Source organism: Petaurus breviceps, unplaced genomic scaffold, assembly GCF_028583685.1.
Source record: "Petaurus breviceps papuanus isolate PSGF00001 unplaced genomic scaffold, PetGlider_PUasm1.0 172, whole genome shotgun sequence".
Classification (NCBI taxonomy): Eukaryota; Metazoa; Chordata; class Mammalia; order Diprotodontia; family Petauridae; genus Petaurus; species Petaurus breviceps.
In genome coordinates, this window is record NW_027185755.1 from 6,295,042 (window position 1) to 6,312,664 (window position 17,623).

General features: G+C 43.8%; 1 protein-coding gene across 1 annotated transcript in view; it reads left to right on the forward strand.

Moving 5' to 3' along the window:
- The window catches only part of NIBAN3 (niban apoptosis regulator 3), a 37,093-nt gene that overhangs the window by 904 nt on the left and 18,566 nt on the right, over positions 1-17,623 (forward strand). The window contains exons 2-10 of the mRNA XM_069083184.1: positions 443-573; positions 1,667-1,792; positions 8,270-8,366; positions 8,742-8,909; positions 10,195-10,310; positions 10,442-10,546; positions 11,912-12,074; positions 12,391-12,581; positions 12,825-12,869. Coding sequence (XP_068939285.1) covers positions 443-573; positions 1,667-1,792; positions 8,270-8,366; positions 8,742-8,909; positions 10,195-10,310; positions 10,442-10,546; positions 11,912-12,074; positions 12,391-12,581; positions 12,825-12,869 — 1,142 coding nt within the window. The remainder of the gene's footprint in view (positions 1-442; positions 574-1,666; positions 1,793-8,269; positions 8,367-8,741; positions 8,910-10,194; positions 10,311-10,441; positions 10,547-11,911; positions 12,075-12,390; positions 12,582-12,824; positions 12,870-17,623) is intronic.

Genomic DNA, 17,623 nt, shown 5'->3' on the forward strand with positions numbered 1-17,623 from the left:
GATCAGAGCCTCATGGGAGTAGTTCTCTCTCACATGCATCTATCATTAAGATTCTAGGTGGAAGGAAGGTGTTATGCCCATCACGAGCTTCCCTAATTTAGACTTGGTAAAAAGAAGATCGTGGGGGGCAGGTAGGTGGTTCAGTGGATAGAGCATTAGCTGTGGAATCAGGAGGACCTGAATTCAAATGCGACTTCCATTACTTGACACTTACTAGCTATGTGACCTTGGGCAAGTCACTTAAGCCCAAATGACTCGCCAAAAAAAGAAAAAAGATCATGCCTTGGGGTGGGTTTTACAGAACTGTCAAAAGCAAGAGGGATCACAGGGCATAGTCCCTGAGGTCTGGGAGGGGGCTTCCAACTATCTCAAAATAAAGTGAGATTAGCTGGATGGAAAGGAGATCAGCTAGTGTTTGTATCTGTTCTTTGTCCCTTCCCAGGCCGGACAGGTGCTTTCCTGAATTCCTTCATGCCCCATTACCAAAGGCAACTTGCTATGACCTTCCTGAGGCAAATTTCAAGGGAACTGACACCCCAGGGACATACGGGATTCCAGCTGTTGAAGAGTGAAGTAGGTACTGGTGCTGGGGAGGTTCTAGGTTGGCATGAAGTGGGCATTTATCCTGAGAGTGCTACAGGGTAGGATAAAGTGGGTATGGTTCCCTTGGGTGGGGTGGTTTTCCACCAGAGGTTTCTTCTCTGGGTCCAGGGTTCTTCAAGTGTGCAGAATATGGAGTTCACATAAAGTCCTAGCACAACCTTTTCACATAGAAAGGAAAAAAGGACATTGAGGATGGGAGCTCATCAACCCTCAAATATCAGAGGCTTGGGAGGAGGAGAGAATGCCCTCTTCTATGATGAATGAATTGTCGTGTGAATTGTTCTATTCTCATTTTGCTCTGTTCACGGAGGCTTCTTAAACAGTCATTGTTGCTTATAGTACAATGATACTAAATCTTATGACACATTTCTCTACCACAGCTTGTATAGCCGCCCCCCTTGGCTTCCAGGTTACCACAGAGTTGCTATAAATTGTTTTTGTTCATATGATTCCTTTTCCTATTCCTTTGGTCCTTTGGGTAAATGCCCAGTAGTGGTGTCACTGACACTATTCCTTTCCAGGACTGGAACAGGGAAGATGTTGTAAGTAGTATTTGCGCAGCTTGTAATGCAGTTGGGGTCCCCTGCTGCATTTTTCCTGCTTCCAAATGGAAAGGATAACACAGGATAGCCCCAAAGGGCTGTTCTTTGAGACCCAGTGCCTTGGTGGGAGGGGGAACCAGGATCCTCCCTCCCCTTCCATAATACTCCAAAAAAAGTATCTAAATCAACCATTACCTCACAAAGTTCTGTCCTTTGGTTGTGGAGATGAATGTTGAAAGCAGCTGGTGAAGGGTATGTAGTTTCATGCTCTGCTACTTCTGCCTCAGATCTCTGGAGAGAAGGCAGATGCACTGTCCTTAGCTCAGCTGTCTTTAAGTACAGACATTAATAGTCTCCATATGTCTGGAAAACCGCTGGTGTGCAGCTGCAGCAGCCCCAGGGAGCCTGGTGAATGTAGGCAAGCAGAATGGAAGGCTCTCTCTGTTGCACTGGTTGTTTTTCTTTTTTTAAAGAGATGTCACTTGATATGATGCCACTTTTGATCAAGTTTCTCTCCTCAGAAACCTCCCCGGGCCGTGATGCATGAGGGGATCCTGAGCCACTTGCAAGGGCACTCCCCAAAGTGGAGGGAGAGTTACTGGGTCCTACGTGGAGACTCCTCTCTAGAGTGGTTTGGCAGTAAAGAGGTAAAAGGGTCCACTTTATTCTCAGTTGGGTCTGCCAGTGCCAAAGTTAATGCCAACACCAATACCAATACCAAGGTGAACACTTGGTTCTAGACCTCTTGCAGTCAGTTCTTTGCAGAGGCAGTAATGGGAAGAATGCTAGACATAAAACTGGTGGTATCTCTGCTCCTTGGTACTGGTATGACCTTGGGGAGGCCATGTCAGAGTCGGAGTCAGAGTGAGTATGCATTTATTATGCACCTACTATGTGCTGGGTACTCTGCTAAACATTGGAGATACAAAGAAAGGCATACGATGGTGCCTGCCCTCTGAGAGCTCACAATCTAATAAGGGAAGAAGCTGGAGAGGGGAGGGGCATGAAGTCATATATATAGTCATGGTGGAAAGTAATCTAAAAAGATATGAGTTTCCAAGTTGATTTCTTTTTTTCTTAAATGCTTTATTAACTTCTGATTTATATCATTCATTTCCGCCAGATTTTGAGTTACAAATTTTCTCCCCGTTTTCCCCCTACCCACCGCACCCAAATAGCAGTCCCACAGGATACCCCCTCCTCCAATCCGCTCTCTCCCATATTTTCTCCCATACCCCTTTCCACTTTTCCAGTGAGTCTCTATGCCCCAGTGCCTGTGTATCTTATTTCCCAATGACATGTAAAATAGTATTAATAATAGTATATATATATTATATATATATTTGATTATTTGTTTTTAAAACTTTGAATTCCAGATTCATTCCCTTCCTCCCTTGTCACCCACCCTTACTGGGAAGATAAGCAGTTTGGTATAGGTTGTGCATGTGTATCCAATGCAAAACAATAACATAGTAGATATATTGTAAAAGACTGACTATATTTCCCTCCCTCCTATCCCACCTCCCATTTGTTCTATTCTCTACTTTGATCCCATCCCTTTTTAAAAGTGGGTGCTTCCAACTTCCCTCCCCCCCAGCCTGCCCTCCCTTCCATCATTCCCCCTCTCATCCCCTTGCCCCCCATACTCTCCTGGAGGGTGAGATACCCTATTTAGTGTGTATTTCACTCCCTCCTCAAGCCAAATTCAACGGGAATAAGGTTGACTCATTCCCTTTTGTCTTCCTATTCTTCCCCTCCATTGTAACCATTTTCCCTTGCCTCTTTTATATGAGATAGTTTACCCCATTCTGTCTCTCCCCATCTCCTCTCATTATTCCTCTCTCACCTCTTAATTTCACCTTTTAAGTATCATCCCTTCTTTTTAAATTGGTCCTGTGCCCTCTATCTATATATACTTGTAAACATATATGCACACATTCACATATGTATTCATATGCCCATATACCCTCATATATAGATATACATATATTTCTATTCTCTTCAACTACTGAGAAAAGTTTCATCAGTTACAATTATTGTTTTTCTATGTAGGAATGTTAATAGTTCAACTTTGATAAGTTCCTTATGATTTCTTTTCCCTGTTTACCTTCTCATGCTTCTCTTGCTTCTTATATCTAAATGTCAAATTTTCTATTCAACTCTGGTTTTTTCAGCAAGAATGCTTGAAAGTCCTCTATTCCACTGAATGACCATATTTTCCCCTGAAACATGATACTCAGTTTTGCTGGGTAGGTGACTCTTGGTTTTAATCCCAGCTCCTTTGCCCTCCGGAATATCATATTCCAAGCCTTTCGATCCCTCAGTGTAGAAGCTGCCAGATCCTGGGTTATCCTGATTGTGTTTCCACAATATTCAAATTGTTTCTTCCTGGCTGCTTGTAATATTCTCTCCTTAATCTGGGAATTCCGGAACCTGGCTATAATATTCCTAGGAGTTTTCTTTTTGGGATCTTTTTCAGGAGGTGATCGGTGGATTCTTTCAACCTCTATTTTGCCCTCTGGTTCTAAAACATCAGGGCAGTTTTCTGTGAGAACTTCCTGGAGGATGATTTCTAGGTTCTTACTTTGATCATGGCTTTCAGGTAGTCCAATAATTTTTAAATTATCTCTCCTGGATCTATTTTCCAGGTCAGTGGTTTTTCCCATGAGATATTTCACATTGCCTTCTATTCATTCATTTGTTTGGATTTTTTTTAACAGCATCTTGATTTCTCATAAAGTCATTAGCTTCCATTTGCTCCAATCTAATTCCAAAGGAATGATTCTCCTTGTTGAGCTTTTGAGATTCTTTTTCCATCTGGCAAATTCAGCTTTTTAAGGCATTCTTCTCCTCATTGCCTTTTTGAGCCTCTTTTGCCATTTGAGTTAGTCTATTTTTCAAGGTGTTATTTTCCTCAGTCAGGCTATTGACTCTCATTTTGTCATTTTCTTGCATTATTCTCATTTCTCTTCCCAATTTTTCCTCCACTTCTCTTATCTGCTTCTTAAGGTCCTCTATGGCTGTAACCAGCTCATATTTTTCTTTGAAGCTTTTGGTGCAGGAGCTCTGACTTCACTGTCTTCCTCCTTTTCCATGCTTTGCTCCTTTTTGTCCCCAAAATAGGAGTCTAATGTTGGAATCTTCTGTCTGCTTTTTTTCCTTTGCCTGGTCATGTCACCCATCAGTCATTTGACCCCTGGGCTTTTTGCCACAGTAGGACTCTGCCACCAGACAGGGGAGCTTTCGTCCCAAATGCTGGGGTTTTCTCAGCTGCCGGAGGTATTAGATGGGTGCCCTCTCTGAGTTCTCCACATGCTTTGGCAAGCTGGACACACACCCCAGGACCTCCACCCTAGACTGAGATCCAGATCCAAGAAGGTTAAAGCAAGAGCAATTTGCTTGGTCCCCCTACACTCTGCAGGCCAGGAGCTGAAGCTGCCATGTGGTGCTGGATGGTTGTGCCAGCATCTCAGCAGCTTCTTGCCCTGGGGGCAAAAGCCACGGGCTCCCATTTACTGGGTCCCAAAGTCCAGACTACACTGACCTCTCACTTTGTCCTTGGCATCTATGTGTTGATAAATCTGGAAACGGCCACAGCTGCTGCTGATCTGGAGTCCTTCCAGCCAGCGGCTGGTCAGGCCGGCCCTGGGGCTAAAGCCTCGGTGTCAGTGTCGGGCTGGGCTAGGTTCCCAGAGCACTGCGCTGGCCAATTCCTGCTGGCCTGCCGGGCTGTCCTCAGTGGGAGGTTAGCTTCTCTGTGTCATTTTGTGGGTTCTGCAGCTCCAAAGTTTTTTTAGAATCCCCTTTTTACATAGATTGGGAAAGGTGGAAACGGGAGCTGAGGGGAGGTCGTGTTTCTACTCCACCATCTTGACTCCGCCTTCCCCCCCCCCAAGTTATTTCATCTTGCAGAATGATGAGTTTCTGGAGATGCTGGCTTTCAGAAAAGTATCCTGGTGGGAAATGCCAAAGAGAATTACTTGTGTGCCACCCTTAAATAGTGGAGAATCTGGGATAAGCTTTCCAATGTCCATCCTCCACCCTCTTCAATCAGACAGAGGGAGGGAGGGGCTCCTCTCTGGGACCTCTCTGGGTCTCAATGATCTCACCTGAAGAATGAGGTTGGATTAAATGACCTCTAAGGTCCATTCCAGTTCTGGCTTATGAACCCTGTGCCCTGCGTTTGAATCTTGGCTCTTATATTTGCCCAGTGAGTGACCCTGAGGAAGTCACTTAACATCTGGGAGCTTTAGTTTCCTTATCAATAAAATGGGAAAATGTGTAACCTCAGGCAAGTTACTTAAACCCAATTGCCCTCCAAAAGGCAAAATAAAATAAAATGGGAAAATAATACTTCTACCATCTATATCATGCAGTTTTGTGAAACAAACATTTTGTAAACCTTAAAATACTGGGGCTTTTCTCTATTTCTATGAATCATTATTCTCATTATTATTACTATTTGTATGGATATCCCCTTCTCCTTGTCTCAGGTACCATGTTCCCAGGCTCCCCTTATTCAATGGTCATAGGGAGTCAGAGCTGGGAGCTCCCTTAGAACTCATTAGCCAAACCCCTTGATTTACAGAGGAAGAAATTTGAACAGTTTTTGTCATTGGTTGTATTTTCTACTTTGAAAGGTCACTTTGGTTTTTCTAGAAGCTTCTCTGCCATTTAAAATAATTTCTGAAGGATTTCGAACTTTGCAGCCCCAATCAATCAATCAATCAACAAACATTTATTAAGTATTTGCTATATGCTAGGCACACACAAAGACAAGAGGAAATAGTCCCTTCCTTCAAGGAGTTTATATTCTAATGGGAGAGGTAATAGTGCATATATCAGTACATATATTCCATATACAAATCAAATGCAGGATAACCTTGGAAAGGAAAGTCCCAGAAGCTGAGGGCACTGGGAATGGCCTAGTTCAGAAGGTCAGTTAATATTGACTAAGCATTCCATGGGACTGTGTTGGGCTAACTCAAACCATCGCAGCATTTGGCGCTCATTTACCATGCAACTCCCCTATACTAGGTCTGCTAGTAGCTGTCCATTGCCTCTAAGATGACCTGTGTATTCCTGAGCCTGGTGGTTAAGGCCCTTTAACACTCTATTTTCACCCCACTCTTCTAGTTTCATTTTACCCTACCCCTTTCACAAATTCTCCATTCCAGTCAAACTTGAATCCTAGCTACTCCCTAAACTGAACACTCTGTCTGTTGCATTTGTAAAATTCATCCCTCATGTCTACAATGCCTCCCCTCATCTTCCTCCTAAAATCTTTGTCTTCCTTCAAGACTCAGTGGAAGGACCACATAGTCCATGAAGCCTTCCTTTATTCTCCCTTCCTTCCAATAGTTTGCAGTCTTTCCTTCTTCATATTACCTTGTACTATACTTAATTTATGTACATGGTGTGTCTCTACCACCACATCCAATAGAAATGTAAGCTCTTTGAGGTCAGAGATTGTTTCTCTCTCTTTTTTTATTCCCAGAACCTAATAGAGAACCATATACATGATAGCTACTTAAAAGATTTTCCTTGGATTGTACCAAATTGAATTGGAATTTAGTAAATTAAGATATAGATGCCTAAAGTCTATCATTAGTCAAAGGCAGAGATCAAATACATGCTCTCAATGCTTCCCTCGTGGCCGTGGGCACTTTAGGGTAGGAATGAGAGGCTAATGGAGAGGAATTAGTGCCAAATACCTTATCTTCATAGCTGCCATTCTTCCCCAGACATGAGCTGACTTGCTCATGTCTCCCTCTCCAACACCTTCCATTCCCAAGTCACCTTGTCTCCACAGAAACTTTAGGTCAACAGAGCACCAGATCTTGTATTTAAATTCAGCAAATGTTTAATTAATCAATAAAAAGTGGATTTGGAGGTAAAGGACATGACTTCAAATATTGATTCTTCCACTTACCAACTGTGTGAGCTTAGGCAGGACATCCACCATCTTTGGTTTTAGTCCTACACTCAGGTTCTAGTCCTGGACCCATCATTAACTTGCTAAGTAGCCTTGGTCAAATCACTTCTGAATCTCTGAATCTCAGCTTTGTCTTCTGTAAAATGAGAGGGTAGGACCTTTGAGCTCCCATTTAGTTCTAACTCTAAGTTTGGCAATCTTGATAAACAGAGGTGGTGGAAATTTCAGTAAGGGATGGTCTCTACCTTTATGCTGGCTGGAGTCTAGCAAGAGGATAATTACCATACAAAATAATAAGTGATGAAGGCATTGGAGAGATAAAAATTAACACTGGCTTCTTGATGCTGGGGTGTAGTATAAGGATTAAAATAATTTCCAACTGGGAAGAATCCATGAAAGTTTCCTCCAGAAGGTGACATTTGAGTCTTAAAAGATCGATAGGAGTTTGAAGAGGTGACCTAGGAGCAAGAGTCCAGAGGTGGGGAACTTCAGGGTACGTGCAGAGAGGGCTTGGCTGGAATATAGCACGCAGGGGGTGAACAATCGTTGTTGTCGTTGTTGTTTGTCCTTTGTTCTCAAAAAGGACCAATGACATCAGGAAGGTGATGTCGTGAATTGCAAGTGAATTGGTTTTAAGTGAAGCAGAGCTGTACAAAGTCACCAGCCTCACTCTCTCCTCCAGAGACGTCCGGGTCCAGTGGCAAAAAGTGCTAGAGATGGCAGGGCTCAGGCCTTTTAATCTAACCCCTTTATTTTACATGTAAGGAAACTGAGACCCAGAGATTGGAGGTGACTTGCTTAAAGTTTCACAGAAAACTATAATCCCAAGGACAGCTGGGTGGCACAATGAGTAGAGCACCGGCCCTGGAGTTGGGAGGACCTGGGTTCAAAACCGGCCTCAGATACTTGACACAGAAACTAGCCATGTGACCTTGGGAAGGTCACTTAACCCCAATTGCCCTCCAAAAAAAAAAAAGAAAATTATAATCCTGCAGATCTGAGACTAGAACCTGGGTCTTCTGACTTCCAACATGGTGCTAAAGCACCATGCTGCCTCCATGATGCTTCATTGAAAGTGTCCCATGAGTGAATATTTGGGGGAGCTCTTGCCTCAATAGCTGCTAATTTTCCTATGAGAGCAATTTGTAGTTGAGAAAATTTCTGAAAAGTCCCTTTGGTGTCTTTCTAGGAGCAGAGATGTGGTGAAGAACCACAGGGGTCTGTTGCTTTGACTGGTTACACACTAGTGGCCTCATGGAGAGAATGTCTCTATCAGGGGTCAACAGGTAAGACTTTGTCACTAGAGAATAATAACAACTTCTCCCATTCCCGCGGTGCCCCTGAGATTTTACAAAGCCCCCTCCAACAACAGTCCTTTGAGGCGAGCAGGGCTGGCATCAGGCAAAGACAGAGCTTCATCATTTGTTTCTAGGTCCCCTCTCCAGCCTCAGAAGAGCACTCAGAGGCTTGGAGACCCCTTGTCATGGAAACATTGATATGAGGCCAATTTAAAAAGCGAAATGGCCCTCCGTTCCCCACACCATAAGGGCATTCTTGATTTGTCCTGGATTTGCTGTATGGCTTAAGACATTGAAGCCAAGCTTTCCTCCTGACTCTGACAAGAGTGAAGCCTAGAGTTTTGTTTTTTTTTTCTTTTCCAGGGAGCCACTCCATTCTAGATCCTGATCCAATCACTGAGCCCCCTCTAGGATTTCCCATCTATCTCCGCCACCCTTTCCGACAGCCCCTCTGCTTGTGCACAGACACGATAGAATCCCAGGACAGCTGGAAATCTGTCCTGAGAGATGGGATTCGGCGCAGGGCGACAGGTAGATGACATGCTTCCTCTGAGGGACTGCAGTCAGAATTATATCTGTGTCTTGTGAGCTGGTCCCTGGTGTCACAGACAAGGTCTAGACAAATTCCTGAGTTCTCTCCCCCAGCACAGGCCTGATAGATGGGTCAGTCCCTCAGGAAAGTCCCTGTCACTATGGAGTAGTCCCTTTTTGAATGGTACAATCAACAGCAGACAATATAGTATTAAGCACCTACTTTGTCTAAGCTCAGAGAAACCACAGGACCATGAACTGAATGACTAAAAGTACCCTCAGAGGCCATCTAGGACAACCACTCTCATTTTACATATGAGGAAACTGAGGCCCGGGTAGGTTAAGTGACACATCCAAAGTCATATAGGAAATGACAGATCTGTGAATCCCTGCTCTCATATGCCAGACAAGTGATTAGCCAGTCCCTTGTTGGAGGTCTCTGGTCAGAGGTGGGGATTCCTTTCAGAAATGGTTCAGACCTGATGGCCATTGAGGTCACCTCCAACTCACATCCTGTGATCTAGACTTTTCACTTCCTCAGCTCTGCCACTTACTACCTACCCATGTCTCAGTTTCCTCATCTGTAAAATGGGGGAGGGGTTGGACTCAGTGACCAAATGTCTTGATTTAAAAAAAAGTTGTGTGTGTAGTATCTTTAAACAACAGGATCTTTAAACAGCTGAACTTGACTTTGATTGCTTGGAAAATTCGAGATTTTCCAAGAATGGAGGCAATCTATTCTATTTTCAACACAGCTCTTATGGTTAGAAAGTTTTCCCTGACACTGGGCCTAAATTGCCTCCTTACAACTTTCACCTCTGGGGCTAAACAGAGCAAGTCTAATGATCCACAGAGCAGCCCTTCAAATACTTAGACACCCCTATCCCTCCCTGCCCCGAGTCTTCTCTTCTGCAGGCTGAACATTCCCAGTTCCTTCAATTGTTCTTCCTGTGATGAAGACTCCAGACCCTTTCCCTTCCTCTTTGTCTCCTCTAATCAATGCCCTTCACAAGCTGTAGTAACTGATGTGCTGTCCTCCTGGAGCTTACGGTCTAGGAAGATAAGACACAAGCAGAAAATTAATGCTGATGATACATTTCCAGTAGATTAGAGGGAGATATTCAGTTCTCTTTGAGATCAAAGGAGGTGGGTTGTTACTGGCCAGCAGGATCAGGGATGGTGACTTTGACTGCTGAGTAGGATTTCAGGATCAATCACAATCTTCTTGAGCTGACTGCCATGTGTGGGCCAAAGCATGGAGGAATGAAAATAAAACTGGCTTCAGTTTTACAGAGGAGAAAATCTCCCGACGTGGAGGCATTTCTGGATGCAGTGAAGTCTTTCAGGCAGGAGAAAGGCATTTATGGAGTCGACAACCTCCTTTTGGGCACAGATGAAGAGGTTTGTGAAATAAGTAGCTGGGGGTCACCCCCTTCTGCCTGCAGGGGCTGTGACCCAGGGAGGGACTGCTGGAGAGGGAGCCCATCTCCTCCTGCCATAGAGTGGTTACCTCTGTCTTCCTTTGGCCTTAGGTCCTCGCTAATCTGCTGATGAGGGATCTGTTGCCAAAACTTCGGGCCCAGAAACCAGCCATGCTCAGGGGTGTGGAAAGCCGGAGGAAATGGGCCTGGAGGAAGGTAAATTCTCCACTCTAACTTTTCCTATCCAAAGGTTTATCATTGAGCCACATGGGTTTTTGCCTCTGGCTCAAGTCCAGTGTCTCAGGGTTGGTAGGCAGAGGGTAGAGAACAGGACTTCTTAATCCTTTCAGATCTTAACCATGGACTAACTCCACGGATAGATTCCAGGGGTCTATGAACTTGTATAGGAAAAAACCCAAAACATTACATCTTCATTTTCACTGACCTCTAACTAAAATTGAGCATTTCCTTCAATTATTTAAAAACTTTATTCTGAGAAGGGATCCATAGGCTTCACCCCCAAAGAGTTCCATGGTGTTGTGGTCTAGGGGACCCTGTGTGCTGGGGACCCTGAAATGCAAGGGGTACAGGGCATGGGTCTGTCTCAAAAGACCTCAAGCTTTCCAGTTAAAGTAGTGAGTTAATTTGTGAGGCCAATACAAGCTGGCCAGACTCTTAAGGAATCTACACATTTGATCTGGATAAAATTTTGGTACTTTTAGACAAAAAGTCTATGGGATGATCTGAATGGGATTAAGGAGTGGAAGTAACCTGGGGTGGGCCAGGTACAGACTATGAGGGCTGCAATGAAAGGGCAGCTAAAAGGATTATTGACTGGGGTGGGCTGGGTACCTCGGGCAAGGCCAGGGATCTGGGTTCCCAGGGGCTGGGTTCCTGAAATTTGTGGGAGAAGTTCAGGGGCTTTTCCTTTTAGGGGTCCAGTGTGAATCTTATCCCCCATCACATGGCACAAGAACGATTAGTGACCCCAGGTATCAGGATGATTCTGTCAGTTGTTTGGGGGACACCATACACAGAAACCCCACAGTTCTCAGAGCCCATTCTGTAGGGCAGGCACTTGGTGTCAGTCAGCACTCAGGATTGTGGGAATGGGTGCTATGACATGCTGCCCCACCACCCTTTGTCTTCCAGAAAAAAAAAAAAACCCAAACAAGAAGAAATACAACCATTTTTGTTGTATATTGGCACTGGGTTTGTTTGGTCAGCACTTGGGCACTTAGGGGGGCAAGGAAAAAGCCATTCAGAACACTGACTCCCTTCAAATATTTCTGCTGTGACCTATATAAATATCTTTGATGTAAGGATACATGCTTTCCTAATTCTCTCTCTCTCATATCTTCCCCCTCCTTTCCTTCCTCTCTCCCTCTCTTTTCTTCCTCTCCCTCACCCTCCTTTCTTCCTTTCTTTCACCCCTTACCTCTCTCCCCTTCTCTCTTTTTCCTCCTCCTCTCTTTCTTCCCGGCTTTCTATCCTCTCCCTCTCTGCCCCCTTTTCCTCTTCCCCTTTTCCTTTCCCTTTCTGTCTTTCTCTGTCTCTATCTGACTCCTGCTGTTTGTACAGTTTTTGGATGAAGTTTATGTTCTAGTATTAAAGCTGATCTCCTCTGAGCTCCAACATTTTCATCAAGAAAAGGAAGAACTGAAGAAAGAGTTAGAGAAGAAAATTCGTCCTGAGGCGGATCAGATGCTTGCATTAAGCAATCAGATTGCTCAAAAAGTTCAAAGTGAGTATCGGTTGGGTGAGGAAGACAAAGCTTCTGCCTGGAGTAGGCTTGCAGAGAGGCCAGATTTAGCTCCAAATTGTCTCTGCTGCCCCCCACCCCCACCCCAACCCTACCCCCACCCCAACCCCTGTTTCCTATTTCCCGCCTCCCTTTTGTTCGTGCTGCTCACTGTGACTGAGGGGAGCCTTTCTGATGAGTCAGAGAACTGGCCTGTGACCCTTGAGTCTCCCCCCAGATCTCAGGTGCCCTCTCCTTGCTGCAGCCCAGGCTTTCTTCCAGTCCTAGGGTCTCATGAAACAGTCTGCTCTTTCTCCAGAAATGGTGTGTGGCCCTGCTGAATCCTCCCTCTGCCAGGAAGTGGAGCCTCAGCTGGCCTGGGTGACGGAGGAGCTTCTGGTCCCTGTTCGCCAAGGGGTTGATATGATTGGCATGGTCCTTGTCCATCGAATGGACAGTCTGCTCAGAAATGTGCAGAGAAGCCGGGTTGTTGCTGTGCTGAAAGAGGAGGTGAGACCTCCCTACATGGTCCCAACTTATCTCCTGCCATGCCCCCCTCACCTTTTTAATTAAAATTCTAAATTTTTATTTATTATTATTAAAGCATTTATTTTTTTCTCCCCCTTTTAAAAAAAAGGAAAACAGAACTCTTGTAATAATTACTTATCATCAGGGGGAAAAATTCTCATATTGGCTATGTCCAAAAATGTGTTTCTCAGTCTACATATTCTTAGTCTATCATCTCTCTGTCAGGAGGAGGCAGATAACATTCTATATCATGAACCCTCTGGAATCAGAGTGAGTCCTGCATTGATCAGAGTTCCTTAAGTCTTTTAAAATTATTCATTTTTGAAGTTTTGTTATTCCCTGCAGTTTAATTTATTCCCCTGGTTCACTCTGCATCAGTTCATATAAGTCTTTTCAGGATTCTCTTAACCTGTCTCTGTTCATCTCTTTCAGTACAGTGCTGTTCTATTACATTCTTTACTGTCATTTGTTCAACCATTCCCCAATTGATTCATTTGACAGGTACCACTTTATTTCATTTGCTACTATAAAAAAAGTTATATCTTTCTTTGCTCTCTTTAGTTTTAATTATTTATTTTCTAAATTAAATTTTATTTTTCAATCACTGAAAACACATATTTCCTTCCCCCCAATAAGAGAAAAAAATAAAACCCTTGTTACATATATGCATAGTAGAGCAAAACAAATGTCCAAATTGGCCATGCCCCCTCAAATATATGTCTCAATATATACTCTGAGTTCATCACCGCTCTGTCAGGAAGTGGACAGCATGTTTCATCATGAGCCTTCCAGAACGGTGGCTGGTCATCCTGTTGATCAAAGTTCCTAATTCTTTCAAAGTTGTATGTCTTCCAATATTGTTGCCCCTCGAATATTCATGTTTTTCTTTTTCTGTCAGTTTTGCCAATTTGATAGGTGTGAGTCATAACCTCAAAGTTACTTTAATTCATGTTTTTCTAATTATTTGTGATTTGGAGCATTTTTTTCATTTGATTGTAGATAGCTTGGATTTCTTCCCTTGGGAACTGCCTGTTCATGTAATTTTACTTTATCAGTCAATTTAACTTTATGAATATCAGTGCTAGGCCTGGAGCTAGGAAGACCCAAGTTCAAATATGGCCTCAGAGTTTGGTAGCTATGTAATCTCTCTCTGCCTCAGTTTCCTTACCTGTAAAATGGGGATAATAATACCACCTCCCTTGCAGGGTTGTTATTGAGATATCTTAAAAAGACTTAGGACAGTGCCTGGCACAGAGTAGCTATTTAATCATTGTTTGTTCCCTCCCTCCATCCTGCAAGCCCCTTTTCCAGGAAGCAGATATCTTTACACTGGAAATTGTCCCACTGGATGCCAAAGGAGTTATAGAGGCTTAGCACCAATAGCCTTTGGTTCCTGTGACTAAATCAGGCAAGAGTTCAGGCTCCAATTACCCTGTCTGGTTCTACCTTAGTGTGTCCTCGCTTGATCCACACTTCCTTCAGCTGTTCCAGACACACATCTTGTGCCTGTCTTAGGGGGAGCTCACATTTCTTAGAGCCTAATAAAATACCAGAAAGAGTGCTGACTACAAAAGCTGTTTGGGGCACTTCCTTGGCATAGAGGGGAAGTGAGTTATAATAGGAAACATGTGGAAATCTCCTTCCTCCAAGGGCCATGATGTGAAGAATCATAGATATCTGGGGCTGGAAGGGAGTTCAGAGGGCATTTGTTGCTTAAGCAAGAATCTCCTGTGGCCCCTATGATTGACATTCAGCCTGCACTGAAGACCTTCAGTGATTGAGGACTAAGCACTTCTAGGGGCAGCCCAGGTCACTTAGAAAGTTTGTCTTGACCTCAAGCCCAAAGTTGCCCCTTTGTAACTGATGAGTTCAGGGTCCACCCCCAGAATGGTGAAGAATGGATGGATATAGATGTGGGGGTTCTAATGCCTTGAAAGAGTTCACATTCACTCACACAGTCTCCAACATAAAGAAAGGCATTTATGGGGGTGACACACCCAAGCAGGTCTGCTCCCCTATGGTGGGGCAGAGCCGTCCTGCTCGTAGGAGGCAGAAGGTGTTGGCCAGGTGAAAGGTCTGGTTTAAATACAATTTTATGGAACGGGGGAAGGGGAACAAAAGCAGGGGCAAGCACGGGTCTAGAATGTCTGGGATATCGGGTAATCTGGAGGTGTCTTTGTCATACAGAGAAGCAAGGAGAACAGGAAAGGGGGAAGAGGGGCACTGCTCCAAAGCCCATACAGATAAGCAAAGGGAACAAGAAAGGGGAGGGGGGAGCTTGTTCTGGCATATCAGGCAAGCGGCGCTTTGGGAAATCGCGCAGGTGAGTCCACGCTGGGGGCTTCAATGCATAGTCTTCTTTGATCACTTTTCTGGCTGGTCACATCCTGCATCTTATCTTCCGTCTCACATCCTGCATCCTTCTTGCTGCATCTGTCTCCAGCACTCCTTTCTACCTCATCAGTAACTACCATCCATTTGCCCTCTGGGGTCACACAGAACAAGTCTAATCTTCCACTTGACAGCCTCTCAGATTCCCGGAGACAGATAGCATAATCCACCCCCAACTCCCCAATCTTGTCTTCTCTGGGCTTAAAAACTCCTGATTCCTTCAACCAATGGTGGCGCCTCTCAGATGAACCCTAGTTTCTCGTTGCTCTTCCTAGAATGTGGGGCATCTAGGACTAGACAGACCACTCAAATATGTTCTGAAATGGGCAGAATACTTGGAAACAACAGTACTGCGTCACTTTCCGCTCTGGTTGCTATGCCTTATGTAGCCTAGAACCACACTCCCTTTTATGTATTGTCTTCCTTCGTTGGCTATCTTTGTTTCAGCTGGCTTTTGTGTCCTTAGTGCTTAGTATGCACAATGCCCAGCATATGCTATTGTTGTTGAGTCCTTTCTGGATGATCTAACTTCTGTGACCCCATTTGGGGTTTTCTTCATAAAGAAAATAGAGTGATTTGCCATTTTCTTCTCCAGCTCATTTTACAGATGTGGAAACTGAGGCAAACAAGGTTAAATGACTTGCCCAGGGTCACACAGCTGGGAAATGTCTGAGGCCATATTTGAACTCAGGAAGATGAGTCTTTCTGACTCCAGGCCTGGCACTCTATCCACTGTGCCACCTAGCTGACTTTCTTGGTTCCCTGTAAGTCCTAGTTAAAATTAAACCTACAAAAAGCCTTTCCCAATCTCTCTTAATAGTAATGACTTCCCTCTATTGATTATCCCCAATTTAATATGTCTATATCTTCTTTGTACAAAGCAGTTGTCTCCCCATTAGAATGTGAATTCCCTAAGAGCAGAAGTCTTCCTTCCTTCCTTCCTTCCTTCCCTCTTTCTGTCTTTCTTCCTTCTTTCTTTCTTCCTTCCTTTCTCTTTTTTCCTTTCTTCCTTTCTTTCTTTCTCTCTTTCTCTCCTCTCTTTCTGTTTTTCTTCCTTCTTTCTTTCTTTTTTTCACTTTCTTTCTTCCTTCCTTTCTCTTTTTTCCTTTCTTTCCTTCCTTCTTTCTTTCCTTCCTTTCTTCTTTTTATCTCTTTCTTTCTCTCCTCCTCCTGTTTCTCCTTCTCCTTTTCCTTTCTTTCTTTGTATTCTGAGTACTTAGTACAGTGCCTGGTACATAATAGACACCTAATAAATGCTTATTTACTGACTGACTGAGTTGCTCACAAGACTTCCCTTTAATGATGTGCTCCAGAATTTTGCCAGGAATTTAGTAGGATATCCAGTAAATGAGGATAGAATTCATCTCGGTTTGACCATCTGAATTCACTGGGAGATTCTGGTTACCCTTACTATTTCCTCACTTAATCTTCACTGTCAATTTCCTAGCATCCGTTTTTGTTCCATATCTCCCATTCTGAGACTCATTCTTGGTTTGAAGAAACAGCAGTAAGTGTTCATTAGTTCTCTCTTCTTTTTATCATCTAGCATCACCATATCAGTTATCCTGAGCAGTGGTTCTTCCTCTGATCTTCCTCTAAAAAAGCTATCTTCTTTGTTGTCAGGTAGAGTGAGTCATCAGTCTTTGTCACCAGCCTTCCTCACCCTATTCTGGAACTCAGCATTCCTAATGATGGGGGGATCTGGACCCCTAAAAGGAAAAACCCTTGAATTTTCCCATAAATTTTGGGAACCCAGAGCCCACCTTGATTACTTAATTAGCTTACTTGCCACTATTTAATCCCATTCAGATCTTCCCACAGTCTTTCTGCACAAAAATATCAATCTTACCCCAATTAAATTACACATATTCTTAGAATCTCTCACCTGCTTGTATTGGCATCACAAATACCACAGACTCACTAGGAATCTCATCTACCCCACTGGTGTCTTAAATAACTAGCTACTTGGACTGAAAGAAGGCTTGCGTGGTCAGATTCTTTTAAGGCAAACTCTCACCCTGTACCTTTGCATTTTGGAATTTCTAGCACCCCTAGACTGCAACACTAACATGATTCTTACAGGAGTATGCCATGATATTTTCCCCAGCTATGTTGTCTTTGTAAATCCAAGGTGGTTGAAAAGCACAGTTTTCTTTAGACAGCTTCCTCTTTTCTTCCTTATTGGAATCATTTGCATTGTCAGGATATTGCTCCCAAGACTTTTCGCATCCCTCCGAGGCCAACTTGCTTGTAACATCTGAGGCCATGGGATCCTTCCTATCCTTTCTCTGAGCTCTAAAAGCAGCTCTTCGGAATCTAGAGGATTCCTACTATTCTTCGGAATCCTACTCAGGAGCAGGCTGAGGGAGCTCCCCTGCCATCTTCTTTTTGAGTGACTGCACCAGACAGGGCCCATGTGCTGTACTTTCTTCCTTTCTTTCTTTCTTTCTTTCTTTCTTTCTTTCTTTCTTTCTTTCTTTCTTTCTTTCTTTCTTTCTTTCTTTCTTTCTTTCTTTCTTTCCTTTTTGGAGGGCAATTGGAGTTAAGTGACTTGCCCAAGGTCACACAGCTAGTTTTGTGTGTGTGTGTGTGTGTGTGTGTGTGTTAAGTGTCTGAGGCCAAATTTGAACTCA